We start from the raw sequence: 13544 nt of genomic DNA, 5'->3' as shown, positions 1-13544 counted from the left end.
TCTTTTGAAAAACAAAGACATTTTATGGATCTTAAGTGGATGGATCTTAATCAGAGTATCCTTTGAAACATTTGCATAACTTATGCAATCCCTCCATGGATTTACTAACTCTTCTTGTAACCACAGCGATGTTTTACAACTAACCCTTGTGCATCTGATTTATCACATTAGTCTAACAGGCAGAAATAAGATAGGTCTTGAAAAGAATATGCTATGTGAAGTTGTCTTGAGTTTGGTTTCCTATATACTTTAAATCCTATGGAGGAGATCATTAAACACTTTGAGAAACATGTGCAAACATACCAGACACAACTGCGAATTATTTATGGACTTTTTCACAGAATCACAGAATCACACAACACTGTCTAGCAAAGGAAAATACAAAGGCCCAGGTAAAACATTTTAAGCTGGAATAAATGCAAAGCCTCATATTTTATCATCAACTGAGTAGGACTAAATTTTCTACAAAGTATGTCAGATTACCATTTCCCACTTCTGGGAACTCAATGCTACAATGCTGTCAGAATGATCTTATTTCTTAACTCATTCCTTGAAATCACATGCTATTTTCTGTCCTTCAATTATTTAGACATTTTTCTAAGTCCTTCAGTAAAATGCTGTCACGCTTTGTACAGATTTCAGCCTCCTTCCATCTAGAATAACTTATTGAATACTGTAATAGTAATGGCAGAAACCGTTTGGAGCACTTGTACTATTCTGAGGGTTTTTTTTCCCCTCTGGTTATTTAAGTTCCACATGAAAAAGAGGACAATACGTACAGATATCTGGGATATTGAAATTTTATGTCAGATAGAAAAAAATTAGAAATCATAGCAAATGTATGTATATATGCATACATACATTTAAAGAATTAGATCGACTACAACTTCCTTCATCATGATTTACTTCTTTCTGGATGCAGAAAAAAGTCAGGTAAGCTTCATTGTTCTCATTGTATTCACAGACACACTCTTAGTTGCTGAACAGTGTTTAAAAGAAATTAATTGAAGGATTTTCTAACAAAATAGTTAAGTGTAGTTTGGGAACAGGATTTCCAAATACAGAATACTGAATGTTATTTATTAATATTTCTTTTTCTGATAGATAAAAAATGTACTAGTGTACATACTAGTGTACAGTTAGTAGAAATGTCAGACCTTACATAGATCTTAACTCTGAGCAAGATTCTGTTATTTCTAGCATGTTAACATTTAAAATTTACATATCACATCATTCTAGCACAATATAGTTTCTTAGAAACATCAGAACTAATAGGTTTTACTGTTGCAACACAAATTAGCTTAACTAGGGCTCCATATTGTCATGCAGCTTCTTGCTTATTTTCCTCTGTTATCACCTCATGAGAACATATTTACATTTATGCTTCTCATCTTTTTACTCTCTTGCAATTCCTAACTGTTTTCTGCTTTACATTCTGCTAGAGAATTTTACTGAAATACTACATTGGAAACTATTTCTTAAAGTCATTCTGGCAGAAACAATCCAAATATTGTAACAAAACAATGCCTATCCCAATGGTTAGTGAATAATTAATGAGAAAAAATAAATAAACCAGGGCTTTGTTTCACTTTTGTGGCATTGTATACATTGATCATAACAGCTGTTTTGAAACTCTTCATCTGTTCTTTATGAAAGCAATACAAATAAATTAGGATAAGTGGGAAAGCACTATAAAATATAAGATTCTGATTTTTTTGAAATGTATTTAATTTTTCTATTCTCAGGTTTTAAGATTTTCTAGTTTATACATGACTACAACACTGAGAATTACTTTCCAGTAATGAGTTCATCAGATTGCAAATAGTATGTGACAAAGTGAAGGCAAAAATATGTTTTTAGCGTACAGGCTGAATTTCCAACTTTTCTCACTATCGTGTCTTGCTTAAGAAACTCTATTCTCCTTGGGAAAAAAAAAAAAAAAAAAAAGCTTATTTCATTCCTAAACTTTATCTTAGGCAATTTATTACCGAAATGCAGTGAAACACCAGTTTCTTAAAGCGTTTCAGCATGAGAACATAACTTTAGGAGAATGAGAACTTGTTCTATTTACTTAGTACTGTCAAGCTGATTGTACGCCCACAGCCAGTTCTGTACTAAGCCACTCACACTGCAGTTTTTAGTGGCAAGTATCTTATACTTACCTTACAAATCACCATTAAGACTGAAAATGCTTTCTGTATTGAACTTCACCTATGATTTCTTTGGCACTTACTTTAATACAGAAAGGCATTAAAGCTTTAAAACATTCACATTTAATATTTGAATTTGGAATGTATTTTAGGATGGTGTATTATTACCAGTACCTAATAATACCACTCGGTGAATTATCACTGCATTACCTTGTCAGACTTGAATGTTTAAATACATTTTTGTCTGTTACCACTTAAAAACTGTGTTGGATACAAACACTTCCAACTCCATTTATTTATGAAGTGTGATCAGTATCAGCTCATGTAAAATACAGCATGTAGCAATGTATACTCTCAAAAGAACTTCTATTTCCTTTTTATATGTTCTTATCTTTTGTTTTATTCCATTAAAACAGTAACATCTCCTTCACAACTGCTATTATTTTGACACTAACATCTATTTCAGTTGACTCCTCTGGATGTGTTAGTGCCTCATCTTTATTCATCTTCATAATCTTTCTCTCCAACATACAAATTCCACTACAATTATGAAGTATAATTCCCCAGTTTGCATCTCTACTAGTGCGTGATTTCAGTGTTTAAGATGCTTAATTCTCACTGGTTCATTGAGTTGTTCTTCAAAGGTTTTCGTGATTGAATTTTTTTCATTTTACTAGTTTCAAAGCATTTAATACCTGAAGTTGACACATTAATTTTGTTTGCACTTCAACTGCATTTTTGTACTTCATATCCAATGCATTTGAGCATCTCATTCTGTGATCATGGAAGAAAAAGAAAGCTAAAAAGATTTTTTAAAAAATCAAGAGTATGTGATGGCTCCATTTTGAATAGGCTTTGAGCAGCTACAGAATACTCATGACTAAAATAGAGGAATGCCAATTGTACAGAAAAAGCACAACTGACTGAAGATCAGACACAGCTGTCAGTGTGAGGTAATTGTACAAGGACTGCCAAGCACACTGAAAAATCTCTATATTAATCATATACTTGTTGGCCAATAACATTTTAGGATTCTCGCCAAAGACAAACAGAGAAGAGTAATGTGATATGGCACCTAAAACCCATAAGTGGCTGAATCCACAAGACTGGCACTAAGAACTGCTCCTCAGCTGTCTAAAGCCAAGAGCAATAGCTGAGAGGTAACAATTGAATCTGAATCACATCCTTGCTTGGGTAGCTCTGGACACGTTGGTAATCAAGATAAAAGCAGCCATAACAACAGGTCTAAAACATCCTCTCTACTCTCATTTCTTGTTCTTTATCTTGTCATTCCTATTTTACTACTTGAAGTTGCTAGAAAATCCATGTGTTGAGTGTACGGTAAATGGTCAAATTCTCCATCCAACCTGGCTTTAAATGTCTCCAGGGATGGAACAGCCACAACTTCTGTGCAACTCATCATTCTTAGTCCACACAGAAAGCTGCAATCTAAAAAGCCTTAGGAGCATCCCCTTCCGTGTAACTTAGAGTTTTACTTCTTCCAAGGAATGTAACCAGCATTTGTTTATGTGTACACCTCGAGAAAATACAAGCAGGGCTCATTTGACATGAGCATTATTTTCCATTTCCCTTTTTCTGTTTTTGATTATTTTTTTTTAGAAAACTACTAAGACTCCTTAAAATGTTCTTATTAAAACACTCTTTGCAGAGAAAAGTGATTTTTGTTTCTATTAGCCAGAACACAATAAAACATGATTAATAATTGAAATATATTACTGAAAAATGAAAGGAAACCTTTAAGGAAAACAAGTGAAAAATGACTAAATGGTTACTGACAGTTTTATGTCAGCACTGGTATGTCAGCAGGGGCCATATTAAGGTACGGAGGGATCCCTGCCCTTACAGTCTCTCCACTACTTGCAAGTTCTTGAATAATTTACAATCTAAACAAATGAAAGTGCAGTGAGGATGGAGATGACATACTAAGAAGTAGTTCTCTAAAGAAGTCTGGTTTCCCAGGAGACAACAGTTCATTCTGGTACTATCAACAAACCCAAGAACTGCCATAAAAATTGAGGTTAGTAGGTGTGAAAGGAAATTAAAACAAATTCTTTGCTAGCAGTGTATTAAAATATTGTTTTTTAGAACTGCTACCTAATTCTAGGAAGTTATCACTAGTCATATTAAAAATCAACAACAGAAATATGAAACTTACTCTTTCTAACGTTGAGGTGAACTGTAAATCTAATGCAGACACCAGGGGTATAAAAAAATGTAGTCACTGATTTGGAAATACATATATTAAATACTATGCTGTATCTACTTATGTAAAGATTCAAAAGACAGTCATTTTCCAAATACACTGAATATTTACTGATAAAAACAGCATTATATTCCAATAACCAAAACTGTAAACATGACATTAAAAACGTTACAGTTATGCAAAGCATTAATTATAAGCGTATTTACTGGAAAATAAAATTACTCCTAATTTGTAAATTAAATAAGTTGGAAAAAAGCTTGTCTTTATAGATATATACATTACTTATCTCAAAGGGCTCAAATAAAATGGAAGTATAGGAAAAAATATCCATAAACTACCCTAAAAATGTAGAAGCAAAAGGAATAGCACCTTCATGTGAACTCCTTAATAATAAATAAATAATTTTTTTTTGCAATTTTCTGATATGTAAAAAAATATTTTCTTAAACTGAACAACAGATTATTCTACAGTTACTTTAAACAAACTCCAAAGAAAAGGGAGACAATTTTCAACACCAGTGAAATCTTTTTCTTACCTACCTCTTTTACTTAGAAAAATCTCCCACTGCAGCCAGTTACTGCCATTTCACACTGCTGGACTTATAGCACTCAGCAAGGCATGACACAAATCTAAGAAACTACAAGAATTTGTATCCTAAATCAGATAAATCCCATTAGCAAAATAGGAGAAATAAGTACAAAATATGCATAGATAAAATATATTACTATCCTTTTAATGCAGCCAGTAACATCAACAGAACTATATTTTCTACCTCCTACTTTTACTTCTTTTCATCCATCTGTTGGCAAATATATGATTTATCTTACTGAAAAAAACCATACATTTTTCTGTAGCAAATATGAGCTATGCCTAAATAGCTGGAGGAGTGGATATACTCTTGTAATGCATCAGGAGTCTTCTACATGACAAGCCCTGTCACGTTCAAGTTGGAATTGGTACTCACTGTGACCACACTGCATATTAAATTTTTCTCACTAAGGCCTTGAACTTGCAATACTCCATGAGAATACTCTGCTTAAAAGGAATTCTGCTGAAGTAATTAATTCAAATACTAGAAATTGTGAAGCCTGGAGACTGAAGGATTAGAGTATATTTATATTGAATACGTAACAAAGATGTGTAAAAGGCAGTTATCTGAGACTTACAAGAAACAACCATTGTCATTAAACTTGTGGGATATAAATGAAATAACTTTTTACAGAAACTTTCAATATGAGAGAAAGTTTTCCAGAGTTCTCTATTTGAAAGTGGCCTTTGTTTTCTAAAGAAACTTTTCAATTTATTTCAATTTGAAAGATGCTTTCTGTTTGCTCTTGTCAAGTATGAAAACATGTTTATTTGACTAGGTTGGCATATAATGCACAATGCAAAAAGATTTATGTCAAAACAATGCATTTTTTTTTAAAGAAGGTAAGCAATTATTTTCTAATTATTTTTGAAAGACTATTATTATACTCCTACAGATGCTATTGAAATAAGTGGTGTATCAAACATGTGTTGTTCATCATTTTCATGCCATTTTATTTCCATATAGTTCATTTTAGAGTCCTTAATAATTACTGGAGAAACAGGCATTAGTTCACATCCCACAAGCTCTTTGCTCTTTGCTCTTGACAAACAAAGGCTGTCACTACATGCAGACTCTGTTCTTAAACAAGCTCAGGAAGGAATTACACTGTTCTGACCAGCAGAAAATATACAGTGATATATCCCAACAATATTATAAATACTACAATCCAAATAGGAATGTAATCTTGCTTCCAGAATTTTATAGCTTTAGTAATTCTTCTGTGCTCACTATGATTAATCTTTTTGCACTTGATCACAATAACAGTTATTTTAAAAAAGTGAAAAGTTTTCTTCTCAGCTGTGTTATTTATATTATGTTCTCAATGCACTTTCTCCATTTCAAGGCATAAAATTGATAGGATATTATTTTGAATCTCCTTGAAAGAGCACAAAGAATTTAACGGTGTTCTGTACAGTGACAGAAGAGGAAAAGATTACTAACAGATAACTTTCTTAGGCATATAGCAGTATAATAGGCACAGGCAAACAATATGTTTTTCTTTCAAGAGCTGTAAAAAGTAATTCTGTATGTTCTTTTGATAATAATTGATAATAATTGATAATAAAATGATCTCTATTTTTCTTTACTTTTAATCTCAAATCTCTTCAACCTCTTGCAGATACTTGGATAGAAACAGAAGAAATTAATAGATAGTCCATAAAACGAATCGAAGACCTGCTGAAACACGCTGAAACATAACTCCAGTTGTTTTACCTCTTCCAGGGTGCTCAGTAAAACAGCAGAATCTCAGTCTACTTCTACTGCTTTGAAGAAAGAAAAGGAACTACTTAAAATGACTTCTTCCTTCTGTGGGAAAGACTAGAACTTCCTAGTCTTTATCTAGTCCTAGATAAAGATTTCACAGTTCCTTGAGCTTATACCTTTCCTAAAAATCACATCACTAAAAGGGATTTATCTGGAAAAAAAGGTGTTCCACCATTTCAGAAAATAGAATCATTTGTCTTTCCAGAACCCAAATGTATGGTATGCTTTAGTTATTGCATATTATAGTAAGCTTTGCTTTCTCAATTATAATCTCCTACTGTGCGCACACACTCTAAATTGTAAATGTGAGATAGTTTCAGAATTTAATATATTTTTTATGCATTTACTCATGAAAAATACCCTTGTAATTGAAATACATAATGCTGTCATTTAATGTCTATAAAACTTACCTAGTTAACGTTTTCTCAAGTTTCATATATTTCTCATGGCCAATTTTGATCGAAAACACCTGGGTTTTAGCCACTAGTTAGGCCTGTCATAAATTCATGGAAAGGTGCCTGGTGCAGCAATAGCTAAAGATGCCTTGGAAAGGAAATCAAGCTCTTTGATCTTTTGCTTGGATATGTTTTCCTGTGTCACCATGGTATCAGTGATAGCTATTTTAAGACACGGGATATGGAATATCTTTGAAAATATAGCTAGGCAACATATAAATCATCCACACTCTAATACTTCTAAAACAGTGACTAATCTTTCCATATTTCAGTGGAATGGAGTAATATGATGTTTGCATATTGAATCCTTCAGAAAATTCAGTTTTGAAATTTCTGTCTGCTGACTCCAGCTTACTCAGAGCCACTGCAGTTTTCACAAATCTGATAAAATGTTGCACGTGAATTGCAACAGCCCTTTGCACCCCTCTCAGATCCCTTCATTATGTTCATTAGTTTCTAAAACCTGATGTGTAATGAAAGCTTATATGTATCTAACTTCAGCTTTAGAGACCAAGTCTTCTGCAGACAGTTTATTGATTTCATCCAGAATGCCTTGCAGATAACCTCCCCTTCACATTTTCCTGTAGATCTCTGGAATTCCTCTGCCTAGCATTTATCTTTTCCTTCCTAGAGTAGATACCTGCTGTTGGAAAACCTTGTAATAGTTGGAATTCACAATTTGCAGTACTCAGGCTAACTTCAGAAAGGAGTTTTGATCAGTCTGCTATCAATGAAGCTATGATTATATCTACGTTTTATTTTGTATTATGAAATGCTTATTCATATGCAGCTATTTACCTATTCAAGTTCACGTGTTATTTTCTCAAAACAGAGGATATCAAATAAAGATTTCAGTACGTAGTAGATTGGTAGTGTTTCAGAGAATGGATGGTGAGAGGGATAGAATTAGAATATAAAAACACATCAATTCCTTTGTAAGTGAAGTCAAGTCTTAAGTAGAAGAACCTTAAAATCGTAGTTGTTGTTGTTAAGGAATAATTATAGTCCATGTCCCAGAACCATGCTAGCTGAATGTAAGACAAAACAGCTCCCCAGAATTCCTGAACAGAGGAATAGAGGTTTTGTTTTTTTTTCAATCAAAAAATCATAGGCAGACTTCATTTTTCCATAAAAACCAGCCCTAAATAAATAAATACATGTGAAAAGTCTCTAGAAAAATCCTTCCTATTCTGATGTAATTGACTATCAGATGCAGTAACAGTGAAGAAAGATCCCAAAGGAATCCACTGTAGTAATGGCAAAGCACATTTAATGCATAGAAGAATCTCTGTACAAACAGCCAATTCTTAAAGAAAGTCAAACTGAAACTACTTAGAATTTTCTGATAGCTGTCATAACATTCCTTATTAACTGAAGTTTAGTACTTGATACGACCTTTGACATCCATAAAATTTAAAGCCAACTGTCTCAACAGTCAATGGCTTCAGGTTTTTTTTTAATTGAACGTAATTTGGAGATTATACAGCACCTTTTGGTTGTTGTAGTTAATAAAATGAAGGCTCTCATGTTCTTAAGAGTTCAAAGTTATTTCCAGCATTCACTCATTGAAAAAAAAAAAAAATCCAGAAGAATTTCGTTTACTTGTAGATATTTAGAAGGATATACTGTATGCCAACTGCAAGATCCAAGACTGTGACTATGGCATCCACTTTTTATCCAATTTGCTCCCAACATATTCACAGCAGGACCAATGGCACACTGAACTGAGCAATTTTATATCTTTACTATTTTTAGATTATAAGAGAAATGTAAGCTATTAGTTCGCAACTCCTCAGAAGAAAAAAAACAGCCTTCCAATATCCAGTGTGAACCAACAGCCTGCCAAAACTAGCTTAGTAATATTTTCTTGATATTTTGTCATCTCAAAATCTCAGACTTATAAAAGCTACTTTAGGCATTGAAACAGGTAAATTTTCTTCCCATGAGTATCAGTTAATCCCATTTAATAAAAAGTGAAAAAACAATTTTTCACTGGCCTCAAACAAGACTGACTTTGGTATTAAATAAAATACAACTGCCAAGCAACGTACAGCCCAGTTTTTTCAAGTCATGGCAACTGTCAGTCCCCAGCAGCTTTTGTGTGGGCTGGCACATCTGCTTTAACAAGGCTTACAAGAACAACCATCTGCATTTACATTAAAGAAAAGGAAGAGGGGAAGATGGAAAATGTGCTACTTTGGTGGTGCTGGAGATTTTTCTCTGATGCAGAACAAGACAGGCAGAGGTTTTAGACAGACACTCTCAACCTTCTTTACAATAAGCACCTCAAGGTAAACCAGGCAAAAGCTTAATATAAATATAAAATCAAGTACTTACATGTCTAAAACAGAGAATCCTCAAAGCCACTAAGTCAAGATAAAACAAGTATAAAATGATTTATAATAGAATGTCCCACTGTGGCCTCACAGACAAACCCTCGCATATTGGACTGATTTCAAACAATTGTGACTTCCTGTGTTCCAGTTAATTCCGCACAATTAATTTGGTCTGCTTCTTAGGAAGTTCTTCTGTCTGTCACCACAGAGTCCTAGCTCTAAGTCTGCATTCTAATACTCTCCACATAAGGCCTTCATTAGCTTCCCTGGCAGAGCCAGTGGAAGTGAAGCACTACCTACAGTACAGGGACCACACAAGCAATCTGGAAATACACAAGTCCAAGAGACCAGATGGGATGCATGTCAAGAGCTGAGTGAACTCGCTGATGTCACAAGAAGGCCATACTATTATCTCTGAACAGTCACATCCATCAAGGGAGGTTCCTGGTGACAGGAAAAAGGCAAACACCATGCTCAGGCTAACTTCAGTTCTCAGCAAGATTATGGAACAAATCTTGGAACAAGGATACTGAGAATAGTTGAGGGTCCAACATGAATCAGCAGTGTGCCCTGACAGACAAAAAAAGCAAACCGCATTTTAAGTTGAATTAAATAGCACAGCAAGCTGGTCAAAAGAGGTCATTCTCCTCCTATATTTAGCATTGGTAAATTTATTAATGATTCCAGCAGGTGGACTATAACATGAGTAGAAAACTAACAGTGTTTCAGTGCTCACCACAGGTTCAGAGACATGATTATTTGCTTTCTTTAGCACTTGTGAGACTATCTAGAGCTTCTTTGGATGTTCCACCCTTACTGGAATGACTGGGACTACAGGGCTGCAGACAAGGTGAAGGAGAATCTAACTTCAGTGTTAACTCCTACCTAATGGAAAGGAAGAGAAGAGGTTAAACCAGACTCCTGGAGCTGCATAGTGAAAGGACATTATGCACTTCAGCTGAGAACTTCAGAAAAAAAACTTGGTGGTAAGGATGGTCAAACACTGAAATGGGCTGCTGAATCACTGCTGGTCCTTGTACCATCAGCCCTCCACTGTACATTCACCAACGAATCATATAATGTCCTCTCCAGGGGAATATGGCAACATTTTAGTAATGCCAACAGTAATAAAAAAATAATAATAATTTTTTTTGAGCATTACTCTATCTTCCATGTTCTTTCCCCCCGAAAGAATACTGTAATTTCTTTTTACTCTGCATAAAGAATTCTTTAAGAGTTATTTGCATCCATCAAGTAGAGGAAAATCCAACAGCTAGAAATTCCAGCGCAGTCTCATTTCCATAATATTATAAAACTGCATGCACATCTGTTTCTTTGAACTTAGAATGGGCTATCACATCTGATGCTTTGGTTGTGTCTGAGTACCAATATTTAGTAAAGCCTTACATAATGATCTGGAAAAAGTAAGCATCCAATAACTAGAGCAGGAAGCTGTATCCTCTTTGCAATAACAAGAAACAACCAAATGTTTGATACACTCAAATTATGAGTGTCTAAAAAGTTCATCACTTTTTAAAACTTTAATGTAAAATATTTATTCATTTATTTTTTTCACTAATTGAGTTTCTAGACTTCAAATAAAGCAGAATAAATTTCTATTGTATCTTTTTTTTGAAGCATTGTGAAATAATTGAAATCAGTAAACTCCAAAAACTTTCAAAACTGCAGCAGGTCCATACTGAGCAACGTACACAAAGATTACTAAAACAAGACACAGCTAGCATGTATTGTTGTCAACCCATAGCTAGCCTTAGCTGGCTGAGCAGCCAACTGTTACAGAATAACAGCTGAGTTCCTCCTGCCTTTCTGTCCATATAGTTCCCTGAGACAGATGAAATAAACTTTGCCAATCCACTCTTTCCCAAATTTGGTTGATATGCTTATCAGTTTCATCTTCGGCAGATGGTCATTTAGACAGTTCAGCTACATTACACTTGTTTGCTCAGAAAAGCCAGCTACTTAATGCTTTTCATTATGGATCAAAAACAAATGAGCTGAACAGAAATGAAGATGTTAATGCATTTGTAAATCTGTACACTACTTGAAGTAGGCACAGAAGATGCTGTAGAAAATCCCAGCGAAAAGACATTGAATGATGAAGTAGAAAGCGACGTAACAGGGCTTAGCTGCAGCTTAAGTCCTTTTTTAATATCTTATACTAGAACACTTCTGAGTTGATATGCAGAAAGTATTAAATCAAACAGAAAGTAGTACTTCTGTTAGCAATGACTCCATCATTGTTGATTGTTTAACAGCAGACAACAGAAACAGCATGAGATCTCCATGCTAAACCAACTAATCCAGCAGGCATTCATACACTTGTGCAAAGATAATCTGTAACTTTTTGTTGTTTGAAGGCTGTACAGAAAAGTAAGTAATTTTTTCAACTAAAGATATCAGTTTTCTATCAGAAGTATTAATAACATTTTTTTTGAAGGAAAATTCCCCTGTGGTTTGAGAACCCAAATGATTTTCAGCTTGTCTCTCCAAGAAAAGCTATTAAATGTGCTATTTCTTAATGTTCTAAAATGGCAGAACCCCAGAGCACAGCATCAGATGAACGTTTTTTAGAGTACATTACAAGGACTTAATTCTGCTTATAGTTGTACATGTACAACTCAACATAAATGGATGTTACATGCAGACAGCCAAAGGCAAAATCTGGTACAAAACATTTCAAAAGGATGAAAACATTGGCCAAAAACGTCTACACATTTTATGAGTGAAGTAATGGAATAAAACCAGCTGTATTCATAACCACATTAAAACATTCTGCATTAACATCCCTAATTTCAGTACGAATATTGGCAATATTGGCATAACAGGAAAGCTACAGGGCATCCAGGAGTGAATGACCCACGTAATGTAATTAAAATGAGTACTAAATAAGCCATTGGAAAGGAACAAACATCAGGAGGTTATTAATTAAAAGGTATAATATTCCCAACATGCAAACTGGCAGCCACAAGTTGAGCACAGAAAAATTACCTTCTTGGTTTTCATACTGTTCTGACAACAGATGGTAGCAGCAGCCTACACTGCAAACTGCTTTGATTTCAGGCTTGGCAGTAAAAATTCGTAGTGTGTTTGCAGCAAGGTCACCACATGTATGCAGACCAACCATTATACAGTCCTAGGAAGAGAAAAAAAAAATGCTCAATATAAAGGATCTCCCTGTGCAACTGAAAGAACATGAATAACAACAAAATCCAAAACCCAAACATATTACAAAGGGTTATTCATCTACAAGGTTTAAATATACAACTCCATGACGGCTCCACGTGTTCTGTCCAGAATCTTTTCTAGGCATAAGAAAAGCACTCCAGTTTAAGAAAACACAGTGTTTGTGAGGAACCAGACTGCTCAGTATTTTGTTCAACTATGGAACTCTATTTCTATATACATTATCTCCAAGAGGAAGCAAAAGCTCAGGACCGTGAACAGCAGCCATTTAACAGCATGGGAGGGAACATCTGCATGATGACTGGACAGTGGCCATTTTCTCCTAGCTTTCCTGTCATAATTTTTACTACCACTGCTACTTCCTTTTCTTATTTCAGATTGACTGCCACAATACAGACGGTTGGACCGATCTATGGCATTTCTGCTACTCTGAATTGCTGAAAACAAAACCACTTCCTAATAAACTTCTTCATCTGCTTTGTTACTTCCAGAACTGTAGCTGCACTGTGGTGTCCCTATGACTGTAGATTCAATAACAGAAATTTCTTCCCTAAAATAAAGAACTTCAGACACTCCATTCCTCCGTCCACTTTAATTTCTGGTTTCCTTCTTCCTCAGTTTCCCATTTTCTTCTATTTCACCATCTAAATCACCCTTCTTCTCACTGTTCAGAACAAGACTTTTCCCTTCTAGCACTGGGATCTAAACATGGTGCTTATTGCTTTGAATTCCAGCCTTATTTATTAAACATAATCAACAAATAATTAGCCAACATTCACTTGTGGAACCTTTCTGATTCTATGTACATATTTGTTTTTT

At 34.5% G+C, this 13544-nt stretch overlaps 1 protein-coding gene across 1 annotated transcript in view; it reads right to left on the bottom strand.

Annotated features, from left to right (window-relative positions):
- The window catches only part of METTL25 (methyltransferase like 25), a 55339-nt gene that overhangs the window by 24611 nt on the left and 17184 nt on the right, over nucleotides 1–13544 (bottom strand). The window contains exon 5 of the mRNA XM_042890254.1: nucleotides 12531–12675. Within this exon, the coding sequence (XP_042746188.1) occupies nucleotides 12531–12675 (145 nt within the window). The remainder of the gene's footprint in view (nucleotides 1–12530; nucleotides 12676–13544) is intronic.

The sequence above is a fragment of the Lagopus leucura genome, unplaced genomic scaffold (genome assembly GCF_019238085.1).
Source record: "Lagopus leucura isolate 7727_CA_CO unplaced genomic scaffold, USGS_WTPT01 Super-Scaffold_100159, whole genome shotgun sequence".
NCBI lineage: Eukaryota > Metazoa > Chordata > Aves > Galliformes > Phasianidae > Lagopus > Lagopus leucura.
This window is presented reverse-complemented; position numbering and strand designations above follow the sequence as displayed.